Here is a 25360-nt window from a genome sequence, read left to right as displayed (position 1 = left end):
AAGCCTAGACACTTTGTATAAACTTTTTCCTCTTGCAACATTGTGATTTACTCTAGGTCTTTGAGTCAAGAATCCATGACAAATTGAGAAAGACCTAGTGTTTCGTCATTTTTAGAAAAGGGATCATGTTTAGTCACTTTTACAAAGGTCTTTGTTTTTGTCATTTTGCGTGGTTGAGGGTAAAGCCCTTAAAAAATGAGGATTTGTTTAGCCGACCTCAATTAATTGGATAAAAACTATAATGGTGGTTTGTTGGTCATTTTATTTATTTTTTTTTATGATAAATATAGCCTCATGCAATATCAAATGGCCGTTTGGTCACATGTTTCAATTATTGCACGTACACTTAAATATTTCCATGACTTTAATTAATGAGTAATTAAGTACCTACTTCATTGATTTATTCCTCTTCTTTAAATGGAAGGTTACTTTTTGCCAGTTTTATGGGTTTTCACTCGAAGAAAAAGCAAGTTGATGGTTTTTTTTTTCTGAATGTAAATAATACATTTTTTATGTGCAAGGCATTATGCAAAGCCAATGCTTTTCTTGCTTTAAAAAAAAACGTTTATTGTGGATCTGTCTCTCCATTGACTTGGTCTAACCATAGTTAAGGCTCATAAGTTTGCTTAAATCATCAAGTTGTGAAGGAAAATCTTTGCCGGGAAATCTTGGTTTTAAAAAGTCGAACTCGGGTTTGGGCTTGTTAGGTGTCTGAGATAGTTAGCCTGTTCTGACTCGAGAGAATCCCGAATTGGACAGGGAATTTTTAATGAAAAGTAAAAAATACTCGAAAATTGTGGGGTTGGGATGATATTCGGATTTTCAACTTAGAACTGGTTGCCAACCTTTTTATTTGGTCCGACTTGTGTGATTCTTGAGTAGGTTGGGCTATTTCTGAAGCACTGGTTTGAATTGGTCTGAATTCTAAAGCTCCATGTACTTGGCTGATCTGTGTGACATTTTACCAAAATATTAAACTTTATTAAAAAACTCAAAAGGACTTTGATCATAGTCTTGGAAACTTAAAAGGACTTTGATCATAACTAGCTGAAGGCTCATGTATAATGCTCAAACATAAAATTAGATGAAAAATATAATTTTAAGTACTTAATTTAAAGAAAAAAGTTTATATAGAGCCGAGGCACTAAACCATCAAATTAGAGCCTACCTTAAAAATTTCATTAGAAGAGGTTGTTTTGATGCCCAAATATCTTTAAATTGATCATCTCGACATCAAGATGCATATACATGAGAAAAAAATGCATTTCAAGTTTTGGAAATAGTGCATCTTGTAGCGCGGTTTTGGACCCTCAATTTTCAAGATTTTCAAGTTGTCATATATCTGTTTGATCTACACTATTTTTGAAGCTTTAAAATTTATAATTAAATATAAAAATATATTTTAAGGCTATCAAAAAGATTTCTAGTATTAAAATAACTTTTCTTGATACTATTTGAAGATAGGCTCCAATTTGATTGTTTAGAGCCTCGACTCTATACAAACCGCGCCCTAATTTAAATTAAATGCCAATATAAGACATTTTTATTTTTTATTAAATTTCAATCTTACCAATATTATTTATACAATGTTTTGAAACATATCTATTTTTAAATATATTTATCTCAGTTCTCTTCTCTCTAGCACAAGATCCAATTCGATTTTTCTTAAATATTGGGTAATTAAACCCCATGTACTTAGCAGGCACACGCCTTAACCACTCCGCCAAAGCGTCGCTTGGATAAAATATTTATTTATATATATAAATCCCTATTTTGACATGATCTCATATTTAAATGAAAGATAGAGCACTTCTATCTACTAGTTATCTTAAAGTTTGCAAGAGGTCTGAATCGAGTAATAACTTTTCTCTTAAATTAATTGAAGGCATTAGGGAAACTGAAATTCAAAGGAGAATGAAAAAATTATTACAATTTCACACTCTATTTATATTCTCTCTCAGTAATATATACATCAATCCCAATTGCTTTATACAAAACCAAGCCTCAATACATCATAAGTTGTTCCGCTAGGACAAAGCATCTGCATTACTTTCATTGCATATCAGCTTTCAAAATCTGGACCAGTGAGGTAGAAGATTCACCCCACGAATCCATGCCAGATCATTGGATTGGCGATCCTGATCGGTGTGAATCAATTCAAATCGATAATTCAAAAAATTATTAAAAATAAAATAAATTAAAATCAAAGTTTCTAGATGGGGATTAGGGGAACATAATAAATAACTTATATATATATATATATATATATATATATATATATATATATATATATATATATATATATATATATATATATATATTAAGGGTTTTTTGGGGGGAGCAGGGCTAAGAACCATACAATCTCATAACCGATTTAGTCCCAGCCAATTACCATCCAGATCGTTTGACGGGGTTTAAAACACCAATTCATATTTTCCGATGATGGTAAAACAAGCATACATATACTGAAAATCCAAGCATACTTTTGTCATTTCAGCAAATAATATCAACAATTTCACAAATGAGAAAAGTCCTACACCAGGGTGTAAGTGTCCTTGGTCAGTCCTATGGGCCTTCAAGGTCATTCAAAGTTCAAACCCTTCATCGGTCCCATTAAGCCATGCAATGTCTGAATTTAACCTTGTTAACTTTTTGCTTGGGCTTGCTTGCTTACATTCCTATTCCATGAAAGAACTCTTTTAATACCGTTATCATAGTTTTTTTTCAATTAATTGGAGTCGGATCTTTAATGTAACAGATAAACTATAGAATTGAAAAAAAAAAAAAGAAAAAAAAGAGAAAAAAACATAGCTTTTTTACCCTCGGTGAAAATGAAAGACCTTGATGCCTAGAGATCCAAGTCAACGGCATACATATAGAAATAGAACATATAATGTTCAAGGGTATAATGGTCATTCATGGAAAATAATGAGCACTGCCCTTGGGTCCAAGCCAACAAAGTGTGCATTGAAAGTTGGAGTTTGTTTTTAAATTCAACGCAGTTCACCGAATTGAATATTATGAATTAAGAATAGTTGTTACATTTTGTTTACAACTAAGCAAGAGAAGACACTGATTTGAAACAAAGCTCCCTTATTTTGACTGGTGCACCCAGCATTATACATGCTTATGCTCCAGAAGTCAAAATCATATGCATCTTTTCCAAACCGATTAATGAATAACAAACCAAGCTTATGTATATATTTAAAGTCTAATATTTTAATAAAGGAAGAAGTTTATACATGGTTGTAACTTTAAAATGTAGAATGAAACGTGCACCTCAAAAATCCATTATAAAAAGTTGTTTGGATGTTGGAAAACCCTCTAATTGATCATCTCGACATCGAGATGTATGAATATAAAAAAAAATAAAAAAATTTCGAGTCTGCAAAATAGTGTATATTGCAATATATTATTTAGACCATTCATTTTCAAGATTTTCATGTATTTATAGATCTACTTGATTTGAACCTTTTTTAAAGTTTAAAATTTTATAACTAGAGATGAAAATAGATTCTCAAACCATCCTAAAAAATTTTGATATCAAAATTACATTTATGATAAAATTTAGATGTACGTCTTAATTGGATTGTTTAGGTCTGCAACCTTATGCAAACCACACCATAAAAATATATTTAAAGTAGATGAGAGCCAAATCGCCTCATACCAAGGTAATTTTTCTTTTTTTTTTTCTTTTTGTATGATTCAGTTTCATTGAGGATTCCCAACTTGCGAAAATCAACAAGCCAACTAGGGAACCAACAATTTTACTTCGATTGATTGAGAGAGAGAGAGAGAAAGAAAGAGAGATATCATTAGTATCATACCTGCTATTGAACTAGTGACGAGTCTCCTCTCCATTCAAAACCAATCAGACTGTCAATTGAACTAGTTAGACCAGGTTTTTTTTAAAAAAAAATAAAAAATCATACATCATTTTTGAAATGGTTTTTTTATCAAATCTAACTTTTGTTTTGTACTAAACTGACCAAAACACTGATCGGTGATCCAATCAGTGAGTTTGATTGGTCTTGTCCATTCTTGAATCTCTAGAGAACTACCATTAAAACAACAAAAAGAAAATATAGTTGAAATCTTTGAATAGATAACACGAGGGGGAAATGAAAGGGCTGTCAAATAGTTATTAAAATTCTACACCAATGGAAATGATTGGCATAAAAGGGATATAGCAGTTAGTTAGGAGGAGTTTACGCTATTTATTTCCTTTTAAGTTCATCAATTATGTGTATTTTGGTCATTTTTAGAACCAAGGAAAAAGTGTGAACCCTCGGGATCAGACCACCAGATTCCAAAAGGAAATAAGCATTAGATTATGAATTGAAAATGAAATGGGAAACATATAATTTTAAACAAGCAGTTAATTGCCCCAATGAGGAGAAGCACTGCATTAAGTGAATTGCATGAAATTGGCAAAAGGTCCACTAAAATAAATCATTATTACTCTTCGGAAAGATTCCTAGTGCTAGTTCTAGAATTAAGAAAAACAAAATACTACAATTTTAGTTCCCTGCATTGTATAGGATCTAAAAAAGCAAAACACAGTGCTTTGATGTAAACCATAAGTAGCAAAATCATCATAGTAAAGAAATTGGCTGGCAAAATTGTTAAATGGGTCATAAGATTCAAACTAATATGACGGGGGTCTAGTTTTAATTTCGTTTCGATCCAGCACCTTTTGAAAATATTCTCAAAACTACCTACATTGCCCATGATGAGTATCGCCAAGTGTGAACCTTGAACAAGTAGGGGCAGCCCCAGTCAATTCATTGGAGTTCCCATTCTCATTCAAGCTAAGTCAAATTGCTACTTATTTAGAGTTTGTAAAACCCCTGATAATAGCAATTTAAGTATTTTAAGATAATGTTTCAAGAGGTGTATCTTCATGAAATTAGAATTTAAAAAACTTTACTGGACTCCTTAATGATATTGTAAGAGATTTTAACCCTTTAAATGATATTTTAGTCAGAATTTTAATTTTTTAAGCGTAGAAAAAGAGAGAAGCACTTTTTTAAGTCCAACTTCTTAATGAACTTGACGCCAAATGCACTGTAGAGAGAGAGAGAGAGAGAGAGTTAGTCAGAATTTTAATTTTTTAAGCGTAGAAAAAGAGAGAAGCACTTTTTTAAGTCCAACTTCTTAATGAACTTGACACCAAATGCACTGTAGAGAGAGAGAGAGAGTTAGTGAGAGGGTTTCCAAGGTCAAATTTACACCCTCAAATAGTATCGAGAAATGTGGTTTCAATACTGAAAATCTTTAAGATAATCTAAAAATATTTTTTCATCTCTTATTATAAAATTTAAATCTTTAAAAATAGTGTAGGTCCAGCAGATTTATGAAAACTTGAAAATCTTAGAAAATTGTTTATCCAAAAATGTATTACAAGATGCACTATTTTCAAAACTTGAAATCTTTTTTTTTTTTTTCTCATGTGTGTGCATCTTGACGTCGAGATGATCAATTTGAGGATACTTGGACATCAAAACAACTCCCATTGAAAATTTTGAGCTGCGATCTAATTTGATTATTTAGAGCTTCAGCTTTATATGAACTTTTTTTTTTATATATAAATTTGTCTCTTTTTTAATCGGCTATTTTTTACTTACCCAAAAAAAAAAAAACCTATTTTGGCCCCATTCCAAAAAGACCGCGCACGTGGGCCTATTCGAAATGAACAAGGGCATTTCTGTCATTTACAAACTCATAAAATTAAAAGCATTTATTGATGTGTGTGAACGACGGATTCGGATTCAACACGGTCTGGTCCTCACACGCTTGTAGACGCGCTTTCCTTTGTTCTTTTCTCCCAACATAATGTAGCAAAGGAGATTCCCTTTGTTTCTTATGAGAACATTCTCATTTTAGGGTAAAAAGGACAAAATAGAGCCTCCTTTTGGCTAGTAAAAAGCATTCTCTCCTTTTTTTTCTTTTTTTCTTTTTTTTATTTATTTATTTTTATTTATTTTTATTTTTTTAATACTATATAAGGGTGAGGCTTTAAACAATCAAATTAAAATGCGTTTAAAAAATTCTTTAAAAGATGTTGTTTCAATGTTTAAATATCTTCAAATCGATCATCTCGAACTCAACATGTACGGACATGAAAAAAATAAATTAAAAATTATAAAAAGAATCTACTTCTTCAATTTTCAAGATTTTTATGTGCCCATAAATCACTTTATCTGCACTATTTTTTAAGCTTTAAATTATTTGATTAAATATAAAAATAAATTTTCAAGCCATATTGAAACATCATCCTTTGACACTATACAAACGTATGCTATAGGGCCTCGGGCTTTTGTTTCGGGCCTGAGCGCCATGTACAGGTCCACCTTTCGCTATAGGTTTTTGAGGTGGGTCACTTTTAAGTTAGCAAATGATTGAAATTTTAATAAATCAAACAGAGATTTGCAAAGGCCATACATACCTAATCATAGCCGTCCATAATATTATAAGCAAAATCTCACCCCTCCATGTCTCTTTAAGCACACGTGGGCAACGTATAACCTTGTCCGTGTTGACGTCGCGCTAGCCTTTTCATGAGTTCGACAAATTGAAAAAGACTGGATTTCCCATTCGATTAGTTATTCTTTTCTTATTTCATGCATTGGATTTTAAATATGAAAATTATCAAAATTTATCTTTATTTTTATCTAATTAAAAAAAAACTCTCAATTTTTATAAACCTCAACAACATCTTTTTTTGACATTTTTTTTAACCAAAATAGCATTAACAGTAGTCGTAATATTGTATAGCCCTAGAATTACAGTACTGTAAGTACCGTAATAACTACCCATTTTATACGGCATTTTAAATACTGTGATAACTCAAAGTATTTTAAATGCCAAAACTAAGGAAAAAGGGTGTGACGAGATTTATGAAAGTTGAGTTTTTTTTTTTTTTTTTTAATTTGTCAAAAAATTAAGATATATTGATGATAATTTCCCTTTTAATAAATATATAACATAAATAAAAACGAGATGGATTATTTTTGGATAACTTATTAGAAAAAAGAAAACATAAATAAAGCGAAAAATTACTTTTCATACAAGAAGGTCACATACATTTTTATCCATCAAATTTTCAAATCGGACGGTTGTAAAAGTGTCATTGATTAAACTCAAAATTCAAAAAATAATTTCTCGAACTTTGTGACACACCCAAAGCCATATAATTTTACATCAAATGATTACGAAAAGTAGTTTAAAAAATGGATCGGTGACTTGGATCGGGCACCTCAAAAACCCATCCGAATCGATGAATCGGCGATCGGGATTGGGAATCGATCGAATTAAGCCTTAAAAAAATTTCGAAAAAATTATTAAAATTCATTATAAATGTTGTTTTTTGGGAATCCAATTAGAAATGGTAGTACTCCATTAAAAACTTTCATTTTTTTGCATGAATATGTAAATATTGATATGTTCTTTTCCTTCATGAGTTACTGTTTACCATTTAATTTACATCACATAAAAGGATAAGCATAGAAGTATCATAGATTAAGTATATCATCATAGATGGACTATAATATAACATACAATTCGTAACATACGACCTAAAAATAAAATGACAGACAACGTCGTTCTTCATCTTGGTCACATTGGTGCCATCGATTGAATTTGTGTGATAATTTATTAACTCGATCTAAAAACGAATCATCCAAATTAGTGGGCACCTGACTATACCAAAATCCCTGAGTGTTAGTATTTTGTTGTACTCCTAATCCAAAATCCCCGAAGCTTGTCCATCCTTCCTGCTCACCTACATTATCGTGCTCGTCCCTACCCTCTTGCTTTTGGGACTCGATATGTGAATAACTTGGCTGGGATAAGGTATCATCAGAATCATCATCTCTCTCATTTTCCCTTGGACCCCCTTACCACTCTCCCTCATTAGGTACAATATCACCGAAATCTCCGATGGATTGTGGATATGTTGGCGGGCTGCTTCCTCTTTCATGCTGCTCATCACCTTCTTCAAGATCTTCCTCACCGATAGCCTCAAGGAACGCTCTCTTGTGCAACACTGACTCCTCTTCCTCTACTACCTATTGTTCTGCTATGTCTGTGTTAAATATTGTATCCAACTCTATCAGCCTGTAGTCTTCAAGCTTCTTTCTTATTTGTCGCTCTCGGATGTTTAAGTTATAATGAGGGTAGACTAGTTTATGAAGCCTCTCCGAAGCGAGTCGATTCCTCTTAGTAGTATGCAACCATTGGAATGTACTCCAGTTTCGCTCACACCGAGTAGCAGATTATGTCTGAGAGAGCACCTTGATTGCTATCCTTTTTAGATGAGGTGCATCACTAACATATATCTCTCACCATTCAACTGGATTAAAATGCAAAAAGCATTGTAAGGGTAAGAACAATTCATAAGATTAAAGATATGAATGAACAAAACGTTAGTTAGGGGCTAACTTGGATCCATCTTAGTTCGAGAATTTCTACCAAGTCTAGTTCCGAAGGATCCTATAACATCTTTATATATAGCAAGCTAAAACAAAATATTTCGTTTTAGTGCATTATTTCTCACAAATATAACAACTCAATGAAGTTTTTACCCAAATATTAAATATTACGTCTTGTATTGTTGCTACCTGCTTTCGATGACTTCTCTCCAGCTTAGCAATAATGTATCTGACCCCTTCCATAATCTTGTGGGGATGTTCAGGTGTCAAATGGAAAAATTTTGGATTGAAGTAGTAACCTTAAAAATACATAGATAAAGGAAGGTCATTTAAAATTTTATAAAAAAATAATTTAGAATTAAACGTTCTAAGGATATAAATATATATGTACCTGCATAATGAATTTGACGGCTAAATTTGGTATTTCACCTTCTTTCTATAATCTCGATCACTTTATTAGCAAAACTACACTTATCTCCAATAGCTGATTTGGCCCTCTCAATACCTTCGTAAAGGATGCCCATGGTAGCTTTCTTGTCAGCATCCACCGTTCTTAACACCGTGACCAACGGAGCAGTGGCCTCTACGACACTGGAACATTGAGACTGGAACCTTCTATTTGAGACTATGTCGTCCACTTTTAGCCCGGTACTGGACTTCGAGAGGCGGTCGTTTAAACGCTCTTCACTGGTAAACAATCTCTTTAATGCACCATCAGATTCCCGAATGGAGTCCACAGCCAAGTAATTTGTCGCAAAGCGGGTTATGGCAGGCCAAATTATCTCTTTTTCTTAGACTGCTGTCTGAACAAGAATAAGATTTTAGAGTGGTTAGATATAAATCTTGACACCAACATTGCTTTCTGTAGAGTATCTTTCACAATTTTGATCTCACCGATCTCTTCTAACATAAGATCGATGTTGTGTGCAACACATGGGGTCCATATTATATGCTTCATCTTATCCATCAACTTGCTGCCCACAGAAACACATGCACGGGCATTATCCGTAATAAACTGGATTACATGTTTATCTCCCACCTCTTCCACTATTTGATCATATAGTCGTACCAAAATGTTTCCAATATTTTTTATCCCTGATACGTCTTTGCAAGACAAAAAGGTTGTACTTTTTGGGGACTAGGCCAAGAAGTTAAGAAATTCTTTTTTACTAACTTTATTCAACCAACCATTACTCATGAGAGTAATGACTGTTATTTGCCAACTTTGTTTATATTCTTCAATCCACTTTCTAACTTCCTTCATCTCTTCATCCAAAATCGGCTCACTGAGATCATATGAAATCGGGGGCTTTACCCTGAGCCCGGCTCTTTGATTTTGTTGACCATAGGTGGGAAATATGGGCTATTAGCTGCATCAAAGGGGATCCTTTATCGTAAAACTATTTACCAACATATCTACTCAACATTTTCCTCGTATCTTTCACCATGCCTTTGAGGTCATCTGTTGTGACTTAGGCTTTGAGAAAAATGGGTCTATACGACCATGACCTGCAATGCTGACACTCCTAGATAAGCCAGAAACAATTTCTTCAACTTCTGGTTCCTCTTGATACATATTGCCACCAACCCCTCCATACATATTTGAGCTGGGCCCACCATATATGATCGAGCTGGGCTCGCCATGTGTGCTCGAGCTGGGCTCGCCATGCATGCCTGAACTAGGCCCACCGTATATGCCCATGTCAAACCAGGCATTCTAAGCCCGCTTTCTCTCTGGTACGTTTCCTGTAAACTCATTCTTGTGGCCATCTCCAAGTTATTATTATATTGCTCTTCTAGATCATTCACGTTCGATGACGTATATAAATCAGCTATCGCCTCATCCATCCTCTGCTTCACAATTTTTTTACTTTTGGTAGCCTTGAGAATGACCATCATCCACTTTCTTAAATTACTAGGGATACTATTGTACGCAGAAACATCTCCATTCTGCCAAGTGTTGCTTGAACTTATATATCTCACTACTTATCACTTTTTTGTAGTAATTACAAATAATTTTATCTTTTTTGTTGGGATTAAGTCTAACCCCATGTTGCCATGCAGGGTCTTCCCTAGATCTTGCCATGGTTCAACTGTTTTAATATGTAAATAGTTAAAAATTAACCTGACAACTCAACATGAAAAATAATCACCATGTGTACTGATAATATATCGGAGTAGTTCATGAAGTTATCTTTATTGTAAATGCAAAATACTTCTATTGGCAAAAATATTTTAGTTCCTACTGGCAAAAATAATTTATTTATAGAACATTATAAATGAAAATAGTCTATATCAGCTACTACATATCGAACAAAAAATTTGCAATGATATGGTATCAATAAAATATATATTACAATAGTATAGTAATTCACAATGTCAGTACATATGGGCTCATCACAAATCTTCATTTTGACAAGCATGAATTAGTTTCTAGTGGGAAAAAAAAATTTATTTATGCAACCTTATAGATAAAAAGAGTTTGTATAAGTCACACTTAGAATCAAGAAAAAAAATTACAATAATATAGTCATCCATAATGCCACTACACGTACATTTGGCACAAAAAATATTTACAGTGATATAGTCATTCACAATGCCATAAATAATATTTACAATGATATAGTCATTCAAGATAATATAATTATAAAATATGTAGCAAAGAAAGATAAATGATCCTATAGGACCCTCCCTCACCCATGTGTGTAGGACCCCAAAGGATCACCAATAAATTTAGCACGGATTTATAGAAAAGTCAAATCCCAAACCTATGTGATAACTTTTGTAGAGATCAATGCTAACTTTAATGGTGATCTTTTGGGGTCCTACACACATGGGTAAGGGAGGTCCTATAAGATCATTACTCATCAATAATATACATACATTTTATATATCAACATCCATTTTTTTGTATTATAATTTTAACAATAACATTAAAAAATACAAGTTAATTTAATCACTGGTTTTCATGATAGCACCGCCTAGCCTACTTACAAAACCTCTTTTAAAATTAATTTCTAGCAAGTATATAACAATATGTGGGCACAATCCCAAGATTAAAATAAGCACAAATAGTCCTACAACTTAATTACAAAAATGTAAGATAATATAATTAAAAATGCAAGCTCTAAACATGCCTACAACTCAATTATCAAGAATATACATACATTTTAGGTATCAACATACATTTTTTTGCATTAAAAATTTAACAATAAAATTGAAAAATACAAGATAATATGATTATTATACATACCACGATTTTTTTACAATGATATTCATACATTTAATACCATGAATATACATACATGCCACAGATAATATTTACAATCATATAGTCATTCAAGATAATATAATAATAAAATATTTATCAATAATAAACATATATTTTATGTATCAACATATAATTTTTTGCATTAAAAATTTAACAAAAAAAATAAAACATACAGTTTAATTCCTCATGATAATCAAAACCTGGTCATGATTTTCACAATTTTTCAAAAAATCACGATTTTTCAAAAAAATCAAACATCAAAATTACATTTTTTTAAAAATGCAGCCACAACTCCTCTTCATCCAAAATCAAGCAATAAGAATTGCTTAATCCGACAAATTACACCCAAAATCAATAGAAGATTAGTATGACCTTAAAAAACCCTTTGAAATAATTCAAAATGCTGTTTCAATTTGTCTCATATTTGTAGTTTGGCAGGGGAAAAAAAAACCCTAACTGTTATTCACAAAATCGTGACTCAAAATAGAAAATCCAATACAAATCAACTAAAAAATGTAAAATAAGATACATATATTTCTGAATAACATCATAAGGAACTAAAACCCCATGATATGAGCACAAAATTTGCTAAAAACTTATCGAAATCGATTAAATGGCAAAAAATACATGTTTTTCTGAAACCGAATCTTCCAATCAAAATTTCACTTGTAATCGATCAAAATCAACAAAAAAGGTGTACAATTTTTGTTAAACAACACAATCACAAGTAATTAGCCTCTAATTTCATAAAAAAAGTGATCTATTTCTTCGATAATCCACCGAATGGCAGAAAAAAAGAAAAGAAAAAAAAAGCTCAGAGCCAACCTAATAACAGTGATTCGAACTCAAAATTACACCTCAAATTGAACACATTAGATCAAATTGGATACATTTTACGATAATAACACTATATAGAATCAAAACCCTGTAATATGAACAAATTATTTGCTAAAACTTGATAAAAATCGATTAAATGTCGGAAAATCGAAGTTTTTACCTGTTTTTCTGCAACCATGGCTTCAAACCCAAATCTGACTTGTAATCGTCCAAAATAATCGTAAATTCTGAATAGTTCTTCTCAATAACACTCTCAAGATTAATAACCATCTGATTTTATAAAAAATAATGCTCTATTTTGTTTGAAATCAAAGAAAAGGCGGAAACCTAAAAAAAAAACCCTTGTTCTTTACAAATATGATGATTTGTAATCTAAATTGAAGCTTTCAGCTCCAATATATTAAACAATAAGGCTGAAAAGTTAAAGATAAAAGCTGTAATATTTGAATCAAACCTGCAAAAGCAAAAAAAATGATAAAAAAAAACTCAAAATTTTGATGATTCAAAATGCTTTTATTGTTTCATCAGTGTCTGGTATAATGACTCGGGTGGTTCAATGTTCGAAATTGCTCGGTTCTCTCTAGACACAGGTGATTCTCCGTGTATTACTGGAACCAACACGGGATTGTCAGTTCCTGAGTCGAACCGGGCAAGTCCTGTTCGACTCACCGAATTTTGTAACACTGATTAGCAGTAATTGTAACATCCGTGAAACAAAGATTACAATTACTTTAATTGTACATCTAATTAAAAGCACATACAATTACATCTAATTTTAAATCTAATGGTCTCATAGCATACAATCCCACAAAAAAAAAAAGTAATGTATAAACACGTATGCCACCATCTTATTTTCTTTATCTTCACATCCAAGCACGTTGGGGAAGAGAAGAATTTAGTATTTCACATCTATCATATGTATTTTTAGGAACAAAGGCTCATAGCTCCCAATATATATATCATTATATGAATTATTTATTTCATATTATATCGTTTATTCTGATGGACAAAGTCTAAAGTGGTAACAATGTTTTTAATTTTGGATCTTTAAAATTTTAAGTCAAAAAGTTCGAACCTTGAAAATCCAAAGCTAAAGATTAAAATTTTTCATTAAGTGTTGATTTTGGACATGAAGATTCAAAGTAAAAAAAAAATTGACTTAATTTACTTGACTTTGAAAAACTTTAGAATCCGAAAATAGATGTGAAAGTTTGACTTGGACTTCCCTAAGTAAGGGTATTTTTGGGTAAAGATCAAAAGAGGAAGAAAAAAGGGGCATAAACGTAAAATACAAAACTTGTGAGAGATTTAGGGGGGGATAAGAAAAAATTTCTCGCATTTTTATTTAATTTTTAAAAGCCCATCAAATTACACATCATCATGAGATGGAATAATTGCAAAATGATAAAATATAAAATAATTAATAAATTAAAACATATTGCTATAGATTTCCCATTCCTCATCTTTTTATCCAAGTGATTGTATACTATGATAATTTATTTTTATTATAAAAAAGTCATATTTACTCCTAATCATTAGATATCAAATTGGATGGCTTGGAGTGGAGTCACTAAGTTCAACAAAACAGTTAAACTCTAATTCTAGTCAAAGACACACTTACAAGCATTTAATTTGAAATGTGACGGACAAAATTAAACCTAACCTCCTTGTGCTAAAAATAATGGCCTCTTTGTATACTTTTCTTTTAGGTGTTAAACTCAAACAAAACAATGGCGTCTTTATGTTACCCATTATGCAATCATTGCCTAATTTGTGTCATTCATATTAGGAAAAGTTTGCGGGGCTTTCATAGTTTGTATTAATTATATGGGAATGTCTACAAATAGACTATTTATCTTTTGTACATAGATATCGCAATCAGTCTCACTCATTAGATGTCAAATTTGATGGTTTGGGGTGAGTCAAGAAGTCTTATATTATTTTTTTTAAACTTTGTGTCTATTCAATGACACTCGTATAACACCCATTTTGAAATTTAAGAGACAATAATGATTGTGACTTCTATGTGCAAAAGATAAGTGATCTCTCTATAAACAATGCCTAATTACATTAGAATGCTCATGAGTTAGCCATGGTTCTTTGGGATTTCAATATTAAAGGACCTAGTTCTTGTGAGTAACCTCACTCACCTATTGACTTATTTGTGTGCGTCCCTCTCCAATATCCATCATAAAAAAGGATTTTGGACCCAAATTTTTAAGGATTGATAATATAAATTATGAGGATTGTAAATATAATAAATAAATAAATCGTAAAAAATTTGTGGTGAAATTTTTTTAAAAATGGATCATCCCTTGATTAACCAAACTCATCATTGTAAAAACATTTTTCCAACTATTTTGGATCAGCTACATGAATCTTGATCCATTCTGCTTTAATAAGGATCATATCATCAAGTGAGGTCATAAATTCTCAATATCTTTTTTCACGACTTCCAATCATGTCCTTTTGGGCCTACCCTTTGCATTTTTTGAACCTTTTATTTAAACTATCTCGCAATGCATCACCCCTTGATTCACTACATTGTCCCATGTTTAGATCACATCTTAAATAAATGCAAATCTATCTCATCACCCCTTGATTCACCACATTGTCCCATGTTTAGATCACATCTTAAATAAATGCAAATCTATCTCTACTTCAAATCGAGGAATCTAAAGCTCAAAAAAATAATACAAAGCTGATAATATTTGATTTTGAAAAATTAAAATGAGTAGTTTTCTTTGAAAGGTACAAATGGACTATTTTTAAAGCTCAATTTTTTCTTTTATTAAAAAGAAAATTTATCAAAATACCCATAAGAATTCATGAGGTTGAGACGATAGGTTGCATGTTTTAAATCCTCAATCCATCGCCAAAATAAATTTTGGAAGGCACACGAAATAAGAGTTCTCTAGAACTATGGACCCAAATCCATCCGCAATATAGTTTTGGAAGGGGGATGCATTACAATAGGCACATCCCCAGTTTCACCTAAACCCTAGTCATTATCATCTAAAATTATATACCGTTCACCATTGTCATTGCTGCAAGGCATATTGCATACCCAAAAAAAAAAAAGACATATTGCATACGTGAGACCACATGTACTAAGGGTGGCAATGGCAATGGGTCGAGTGGCCCAACCTGGCCCTAAATACTAGGCATTGTTCGCAAAATCGTCCGATCTAACCGCTGACCGTTCGGTTAGATCAAAATCGGCCAATGGCCAGTTCCAATTTTGGACGGTTAGGGTGATCAACGGGTATTTAAAAAAAAAAATTTAAAACAAGTATATATAAATTCTCAAAAATAAAAAATTTGACTTGTAATGCATTTTTAGATATTCTTTACATTATAGTAAAGATTACAAAAAAATTTGGTTATTAATACTCACTTTTATATTTTTTTATTTTTTTTATAAATTTTTAAAAATAGCCCTTAAAAAATATAAATTAAATTAAAATCCATTATTTTCATTAATTTTCAACTTCATTCGAATACGTTTTGTTTTAATCATTCTTTATATGTTTTTGATATTTTATTAATTTTTTTATTTTTTATTTTTATTTTTTTCAACACTTTTTTTACCACCCGAAATTTACCCGGTTAGAACGGTTGAATCAACCAATTTACCGGTTAACCATTACGGTTCGATTTTGCAAACACTGATATAAAGGCTTGGCCCATGAAATGCGGCCCGGAAGCCAGACTGCCAATGATTGATTTGAACTATTTAACCTTTTACCCATATATTTTAATCTAATATGAAATAACCCATCATTCCCTGAGCAAACTTCGAATAGCTCGCCAAAGTACACATCAATATACACTTCACAAATTACTCGTATAATAAATGTTACAGTGCAACTTTTAAGTGTATTTTGATAAATTTCCCTTATTAATATTGCAAGGATGCACACTTCAATGCTGTTTTGAAAAAGAACAGGAAGGAACAAATTTTCTTTAATTCAGACATCGTAAACAGGAAGGAACAAATGTTAGAAACTATCACTGAAGTCACCAAAAAGAAAACATTTGTTATGGTATCAAAATCCAGTCCGGAAACGTTTATCAAACCATTCAACACAGAAATTTCATTTCATTATTATGAAAAGGAAAATTCAGGCTGGACCGCATTTCTACACATGCGGTCCAGAAACTGTAGAGCATCCATCTTAAAGATGGATGCAAGTAGGTGTTCCATCTAAATACAATGGAAACTAACAGTCCAAATGTTTTCTTACTGGAATTATTATTTTTAGTATTTAAAATTTATTTATTTATTCATATTCGTGATCTCCATGTTAAAGATTACATGTCCTTAAAAATTAAATCTTAAAATCCATCTCAAAAATAAATTTATTAAGAGGCTTGTATTTCTACGGGCTTGGCCGCATAGAAACCTACTAAACTCCTCTTAAATTATTTCTTATCACAACTAAACTCTTCGTGTCTTCCTAAAATATTTTATTAGAAAAGAAAAGAGCAATGAAGCCAACCCAGTAAAGAGAACTGACAAAACATGCACACACATGATGTTCTCAATAACCAATTTCTTGATTAAGAGGGTAAGAGAGGAAAAACGAGGCCACATAATATGAAATAAGAACTGTTAATATAATGGTGAAGAATTGATATTATCGTTAAAACCAACAAAGACTGGAATATTTAAAAACATAAATTATTTCTTACCACAACTAAACTCTTCGTCTCTTCCTAAAATATTTTATTAGAAAAGAGCAATTAAGCCAACACAGTAAAGAGAAATGACAAAACATGCACATACATGATGTTCTCAATAACCAATTTCTTGATTGAGAAGGTAAGAGAGGAAAAACGAGGCCACATAATATGAAATTAGAACTGTTAATATAAAGTCGAAGAATTGATATTATCCTTAAAACCAACAAAGACTGGAATATTTAAAAACATAAACAGCTACAAACAAGAATATGGTATCATGGAGCAAGCCTTTGAGGGTCACGAGGGAAAAGAGACGTTTTGCGAATGTTGTTAAGGCCACAGAAAAGCATCACTACACGCTCTAAGCCAACACCAAACCCGCCGTGTGTAGGCGCCCCATACCTGCACCCAAATCCGGAAAATCGCTTTACATTTTGTGTGTGTGTTTTGTGTATGTGTGTGTGCGTGTAAGAGAAAGTGAGAGAGAAAGAACACATTATCACATGTTCAAACACAAGTGTTTAAAGCATTTGGGCTGTGTGAGAAGTTGGCGTTGGTGGTGTTTGCAATCGTATAAGAAATTTCTATGTACACAAGGTATTGCTGTTGCATTGGTGACAGTGAGACTAGTTTTGACACAAGAAAAAAAGGGAATGTCATGTTATCTCACCGGAAGCTATCGACATAAGTAGATATCGTCTTCAAATCAATTCCCAATGCCTGTGCTCGATTGCTCAAGAACTCTGCATCATGAACACGCTGAGCTCCTGAAATTATTTCTTCACCTGGATATAGGGAAAAAAATGCATATACTTTTCTTAGATAAAACTACATAAAAGGATGAAAAGAAGGAAAAAGAGCAGTGCTTTCAAATTTTCCAGTCAATACAGAACCATATCTAACTTCCTCCAGGAACAATTTGAAATCTTTCATTGGTTCAGCACACACGATTAAAGTAAAATGAGACCTCGGTAATGACAAATCAAGGTGGAAAAAATTATCTCAAAATGGGGTCTGATTCGACCACACTCTATTGAACAAGCCAGTACAGTTCAGTTCTAATAACACTAGTCCATTGCTCTTGAAATCAATAGCAATAAATCAGCAAAAGACAATCCATAAGTAGACCAACATTCAACAGCATCATACCAGTAAGGGTAGTTGGTGATGCCCATGTTCTCTAAAAAAGGATAGATCAGAAGTACAACTCTGATCTTCTCCTTTCAAAGAAAACACTGAAGTAAAAAGAGCAGATCAGTAGACACGGTTCAGAGAGAATAGGACCTTAGTCGAGTCAAATGAGAACTTATCAGTGCCTTCAAAACCTAGCTAAACTAGACTAAGGTCCAGTTCAACAAAGACTAGATCAAATCCTTGCTTCTGCCTGCTTTTTAATAAGATTGGTTCATACCTCTTGAAATTCCAAGATATTACTTAGCACCAGCCAGGAATTATGTAGGAAACTGTGTTTCAGTTCAAGATTCTTAGGCAATGGTTCTTCCTTATTCTCTGGCGTATCTCATTTACTTGTTGGGTTCTAATTGACAGGGTTTAGTAAGCGCTCAAGGAGAACCTCCCCCTAATTTAACATTAACAAAAATAGAGTATCCTTACACCTTAATCATGAATAGAAGTTGAAAGCTAATTATAAGAAGAAAACATATCATCAACAAAGTTCACCCAAGCGAATGTGAATAATAAATACCCTGACACTAGATTTTCTTACCACGAATGAATACATCGAATGAGTTACTGTACAAATCATCATCATAACATGGCATGGTGTAGAAGGGTCGCACAGCGAGAGGATAGCGGTGAAGAATATAGAAGTCAGTGTCATACCTAGCATCAGTACATACAACATGATAATCAGCACCATACTACAGATTCAAGAAGAAACAGGGAAAGGAAAATTAGAAAAAAGAAAAAGACATGTCAACTTACTTCTCCCGAACAAGCTGACCCAATTTTCTCTCTGTTTCTGTATTTAGATCACCTAAGGGATCTGCATCAATGCCAGCTTCCTACAGCATGGGTTTCAACATTATGCCGTAAGTCAAAGTGGCCAATGGAATCTTTTTAACAGGTTGAATTAACTTGAGCTTTTCTCAAAAAAATGAAATACCTTGAGCATTTCAATCCCCTCTTTGAAAGTAAGTAGCAAAGTTTTCCACAGGTACTGAACAAGCCCAATGCAAATTATCACTAACTGGAAGTTGAAAATCATAAAATAGCACAAATGCAAATGCTTAAAGAGGAAACAATGAAACTAGAGCCAGTATTGAAAAGTGCTACTGAGAGAGCACAGGACGGGAATATATCAACCCACACTAATGATAAAAATGAATAAGCTTAAGAAAAGTTGATCCCCCTTGTTCTCAATGAGCAGGACTGTTTAGAAATAGTTTTGATTTCATTGTTTGAGCAAGTATACATTTCCTTTAATCTTGAAGATTTGCGTGGGTTTCTTAGCAGATAGCAAATAGTCTCGGAAAAAATACAAGGACAAAAAAAGGGATTAGGAAAACAAATAAACATTGGCATCTGAAAATGAAAAATAGTTATTTAATGCCTGAAAAATACTAAAATAACATATTTAGACTCGAAAACGAGAACCCACCTTCAAAGGTTCAAATGGATATTGCTTATTTACAGCTTCGAGCTCCTTTTTGCACTTCTGATTCAATTCATCGAAAATATACACAAATAATCTGTCCACAATGTCCAATACCTGTATAAACACAGCAATTTTTTAATTCCTAGTGTTCCTAGCTAAGATCCAAGGTACATCAGAAATCACCAAAGCAGATGTTGCTGCGCAGTTTATTTACTAATAGCATATATTCCAAAAGAAGAAAACAGGCTCATAAGTTCAAGTACCTCAAAATAGTGCTCCTTAATTTCCATTTCCACATCAAGGCCCGTAAATTCACATAGGTGCCTATGAGTGAAAGAGTCTTCTGCCCTAAAAACATGGCCAACCTCGAAAACACGGCCAAAATTACCACAAATTGCCATTTGCTTGTGTAGTTGTGGGGATTGTGCTAGGCAAGCAGGTTGACCTTTGTAGTCCAGTTTAAAAACAGCTGAACCTCCTTCACTTGCACCCGCGATCAACTTTGGAGTATGGATCTCAACGAAATCTTCTGATGACAAGAACATTCTAAATAGCTGTGTTCAAAACAATAAACAAGGTTATAACAAATTCACAATATAAAAAATTGAAAAATGGACTCACATGAAATGTTAACCATTGAATCAGAAATGACATATTTAGTATGGACATGGCAGCAAAAGGATAATAAGGCAAAAATAAAAGAAACACAACATGAATAACATGCATTCACTGCAAACAATAGGAATTAGCTCCAGAACAGGACTGTACATCTCAATCTCCAAGTTATTTGCCAATGTATTTCAACCGAGATAGTTAATCCCATCAACAGTGTTTAAAGAAATGGAATATCCACAAGGGTGGTCATCATTCTAGATGAATTCAGAACATAAGTAACATGCATGTCTACAACTCTAACAACTCCAAAATCCCAATGGAGCATTTCCATGCACTGTAACCCACACACTTACATTGCAAACTTGATATTGAATGCGAAAAATCCCTTGATTGGCAGGAGTGCGCATGTCAAGTACTCTGTTGTTCAAACGAGTGTCTTGACCGACACGGACAAGCTGTTCTCCAGTCTGCATATTTAAGGACAATCAGTTTAGTTACGAAAAGGAAGAACTGATTACAATGAAGAAAAGAAAGAAGGTGTTAGAAAGGACCATCCATGCCATAGAAAGAATGTTGATGCACAGCATTGCAATATTTAGCATATTAAGTTAATCCATCGTTTATGAACATGATAAAGATTGTGTAAAATCTAACCAACTAATTTCCTAGCATGATAGTTTTTGAATTGGTTAGTGGTCACAATATCCTTGAAATTTTCCTATCTTATGAGCTATTTAAGATTACAATTTTCCTAACAAACAATGCGTACTCCTTCCAACTATATAAAATGCAGGAGATTGAAAATGTAGTAACTAGAATCCTTGAACAATAGACGTTTAGAACATATTTCCTCTGTAAACATCAAATCTTACCTGCTCTGCTTTTATGAATTCAGCTTCACTGCGAGCTGCATCCTCAAGATTAAAGGGTAAAGTTGGAATAGCCCTATTAATACAGAATATTTTTCTTCCTTGAACTTCCACCTGCAAGAAATGGAAGATGAATCATGCAGAAAAGCAAAGAGGATGATAATCTCCAAAGGAGTCTGACCAGAACAGAAATAAAGATTGTTTAAGCGAAATGGGAAAGCATCAATAAATAGATTGAGAAACTTAAGTGACTAGTCAAAGTAAAACTACCAAAATATTCAAACAAGAAAGTTATGGGCAAGTATCTCTCACTAAATTAGCATTCATAAATTACATGAAAATAGGAAATACAAGAATATCACATAATATACATGCCCAGCCACATGCAATCATATAAACAGTCTTTGATACGAGCAAACTACATGATACATAAACACACACTCAACAGCTTGATAATTTCTCCAAAATCCCAAGATTCCCAATCATGGTTCAGTTACTGGTTTCAGTCTCAAGACTCGAACCTTGTCCAAGCTGAGTAACTCGGGTGAGTCTGAGTGGATTTTCCTAGTGTACAAGGCCCAAAAAGAGCTAGACTTTGAAAAAATGTTAAAGATAAATAAAATAAAAACCAAAAATATCAAAAATTAGACGTCCAAAAAATGGAAAAAATAGATAAAATATGGAATTTGGAAACACTTGATTTATAGCTGGAAACGATTCAGAAAAAAAAAAATGGGAAACTAGGAAATATAGCATATGACAAGAAAAACTCACAAATCATCATCAAAAACACCAAAATGAGATATAAAAATATCTACACATTGATTCAGTAAAAATAAAAAGTTATGGTTTTTATTTTATTTATTTTTATATAGCCAGTGTTTATGCCTAGGAACTCGCTCAGCAAGGAGCCATGTTCGAGTAACTCAGCCAACTTTGAGTTGACTGAGCTGTGCTTTAAAACTGTGTTCCCATTTATACTAATGCACCACACTTATTTGAAAGAAAAATCACTCAAATGGGTAAAAAGCGCAAACTGCAAGAGGAAGCATACCATATAGCAATATATTATGCAAACGACAAAATAAAACTTAACAAAAACATTATGCAAAAGACTACATAAAGCTTACAAACCACATGATTTCAAACCCTATATGGTATAAAATATACTGAAGCACCTAGATATATAATTGAAAGTATGTACAATGAATGTCTGAATGTGTATTTCCTGAATTTATCAATGACTAAAACTGCCTGAAGACACTAAATCTGGATTGTATGTGGTCTAAATCACAGCCTAAACAAATTGATGACGCAAATGCATTTCATCGACTGCAGTAGAAGATTTTTATTGATGTGGTATCATGTGGTATAGAGCCGAGAAAATTCTAGTCTCCATGAAGCCATATTAGTTAATCGAGAACTTCTAATTTTCCAGTATAAATGTGTTACAAGAGAGTTTGTGTGAGATGGCATTGGTTGGGAGATGGCCTCTTATTCAGGCACTATTTTGGCAGTACTAGAGCAAGTGAGATGAAAGCGAGGTTCAAGTTACATTGACAGTATTGACAGCAATTAGCTTCCAAATGCTTGCTAATTTTGCTAATTTATTCCAAATTTAAGCTGCATAGGCCTACCTAAACATGAATCTCAAATACATATAATCATTGGACGTATGGATTCTATTAATTCAGTCCACATGTAGCTAGAACCATAAAAAGAAAAAACTACAAATTAACCAAAGAGTGTCCAGATTCAACAATCCGATGATTCCTACAGGAATCAAGCTCAAATTCAACAACCTTAATACAATTTAAACCAGAAAAATACAAATAAATAAGTAAAATAGAGCAATCCAATCCGTGTAAGATGATAATTGATCGAAAAAGGGGGAGATATTTCATATTATTTACCTGTTGAGAGCTGCCTTTAATTGCCACTCCAGGAACTGAGACCACCCCATAAACATCAATATATGATTCCCTGCTCAAACCAGTGACAAATTTAACCATCTGTTTACTGACAAACCCTGGAGCAATAGTGAAAACGCATTGCACAGTGAACCCCCTCTCTCTCAGTACAATGAAAGCCATGTTTTTGCTCACGGCTCGAATGGTTTGAGCCTGGCCTCGGATCAAAACCTCGGTATCCTTCAATTCTTCTGATAAGGACTTCACTTCGGTCCATACTCGGCCACTGATATCCTTTGATTGAAGCTCCTTCAAGGGAATATCACCGTAATTCGAAGCCAAAGGGTCTAATTCATCAATTTGAGCAGCAGAGGCTGCCATTTGTTGCTGTTTCTTCAACTTCTCAGCTTTCATGGCTTCTTTCTTTGCTGCTTTCTTGCTTATGTTCTTTGGAGGTTCTTCCGGGTTTTTCTCCAAAGAATCGCCATGAGAGGAGCCATTGTCGTCTGTATCAGAGAGTTTCAAGTAAGAAGTAAGGGTTTCTGGAGAGGGCTCAGACGCCATTGAAATGGTAACGAAGCTTTGAAGTTAAAACGAAAACCTATTCTCTAGTTTTGACTGAAAATACGAAAGAGTGATGGCTGCTTTTAAGAGATTGTCTACAAAGATAAATGGTCCTGGTAGACAATCTCGTGCAAATTAGGTTTGATTCTTCCCAGATTAACTCCTTAAGAGAGAGCTCAATAGATAATAAGCCTTAAAGAGAAAATAACGAAACAAAGAAAATCTACCTCCTCCAGTTAATTCTATGCAAAAAATAATAATAATAACAATTTCTAATTCCTTATAACCCTTCAATAATAATTACTTAAATAAGTTATGACCATAAAAAAAGTTCCTACAAAATCTTCATCATCCATCCTATTTAATCATAACCACCATTATTGACTTAAAAATAATTGACTAAATGATAATTGAAATAAAAAAATAAACCCAAATAGTTCCCCTTATTACACTATTGCCTTTTTTTTTTTTTCCCTTAAGTCTTATGACCCTTCTTGGCCTAGCAACATACTATTGGCTGGGTCCGACGAGTTGGTTTCAATATAGACACGGTATAAATCTGGATACACCCTTTTCAGCTCTTGCTTAAAAATTCATGTGCTACCAAAGTACTGCATGCCCTTCTATTTGAATAGATATTTAGTGATAGGAACTTTTTTCGAGTTTGAAAGCTTTCAGCATTTAAAACTTGCCCAATTTCTTTGCCTTTCTTTTTCGGTAATTGCTTCATCATATCAACTACTTCGTCTTGAGCTTCTAAAGAGTCTCCATAAAATTCAAATTAAGTCAACAACATTAAATATCGGGGAGATATACAATGCCAATTCTACCTCATTTGTATTGTTTCCATATTTCTTCAAAATGTGGCAAGGGCTCACCTTCTTGTACTTAAGCTTAATATAGCTCCCCAATAGAAACCTCTCATTTCGCAAATACACCATTATTAAGTCATCTTTCTTGAAAATCTTCTCTCTTTTATGCTCACTTAAGGCTTTTCAATGCTTTGCAATTGCTTTTATCAATTTTCCTCTTAATTTGAGCTTACAAATCTCATATATACAAATAAAAGCATTGGCATCATCACTTATCTTGTTTGGTAGGGATAATAGAACTAGGTCCAGCACATGATTAGGAGTCTGTCGATGAATGATGCTTTATTAACTAAGTACTGGTGGTGTAGTTTGTTTTTTAAAGATTGGTTGTGGTATAAGGTACTTATAACGAAATATAGTATCGATGGCTTTGGAGTCAAGATTGGAGGGGGCAAAAGAAGTGCACCAAGGTCGGTTTTTGGAGAGACATCTTTTTTATGTAAAGCAGATCTCCACAGAGATATCTGATGGTGTATGGGGACTGGATCTCAAGTTTCCTTTTGGCATGGTTAAGTAACTATCCATTGAAGATTTCCTTCCCTGATTTATATACTAAAGTTTCTAATCCTAATGCTTTGATAAGTGAAACCTACCAGTTAGTAGGGGAGCAAGTGGTATGGAATATTCAGTTTCCATATAGCCGAGTTCATGAAAACATTATGGTGCAATTTACATTATTGTTATCGC

General features: G+C 33.0%; 1 protein-coding gene across 1 annotated transcript; it reads right to left on the bottom strand.

The window, feature by feature from the left end:
* Positions 1-17393: 17393 nt before the first annotated feature.
* On the bottom strand, positions 17394-23857 carry LOC18440788 (Class II aminoacyl-tRNA and biotin synthetases superfamily protein). The gene is made up of 10 exons (XM_006850926.4): positions 23241-23857; positions 21331-21441; positions 20812-20925; positions 20107-20397; positions 19847-19957; positions 19352-19405; positions 19171-19250; positions 18953-19068; positions 17897-18011; positions 17394-17628 (listed from the first exon to the last, which is right to left on the bottom strand). The coding sequence occupies exons 1-10, from the start codon at positions 23799-23801 to the stop codon at positions 17502-17504; spliced, it is 1680 nt and encodes a 559-aa protein (XP_006850989.1). The 5' UTR covers positions 23802-23857; the 3' UTR covers positions 17394-17501.
* Between the last annotated feature and the right edge of the window lie 1503 nt (positions 23858-25360).

Source organism: Amborella trichopoda, chromosome 1 (genome assembly GCF_054954075.1).
Source record: "Amborella trichopoda isolate Santa Cruz 75 chromosome 1, AtrichopodaSantaCruz75HAP2 v2.0, whole genome shotgun sequence".
Taxonomy (NCBI): domain Eukaryota; kingdom Viridiplantae; phylum Streptophyta; class Magnoliopsida; order Amborellales; family Amborellaceae; genus Amborella; species Amborella trichopoda.
The sequence above is the reverse complement of the archived record's forward strand: the minus strand, read 5'-3'. Positions and strand labels throughout refer to the sequence as shown.

What these genes read in the sequence shown, in the direction of transcription:
- LOC18440788 (XM_006850926.4), bottom strand. Translation starts at nt 23,801, where the DNA reads ATGGCGTCTGAGCCCTCTCCAGAAACCCTTACTTCTTACTTGAAACTC. An exon ending in TTAAAGGCAGCTCTCAACAG is followed by an intron (nt 21,442 to 23,240) that starts GTAAATAATATG and finishes CATTTCTTGCAG; the next exon opens with GTGGAAGTTCAAGGAAGAAA. An exon ending in GGTCAGCTTGTTCGGGAGAA is followed by an intron (nt 19,069 to 19,170) that starts GTAAGTTGACAT and finishes TACTGATGCTAG; the next exon opens with GTATGACACTGACTTCTATA.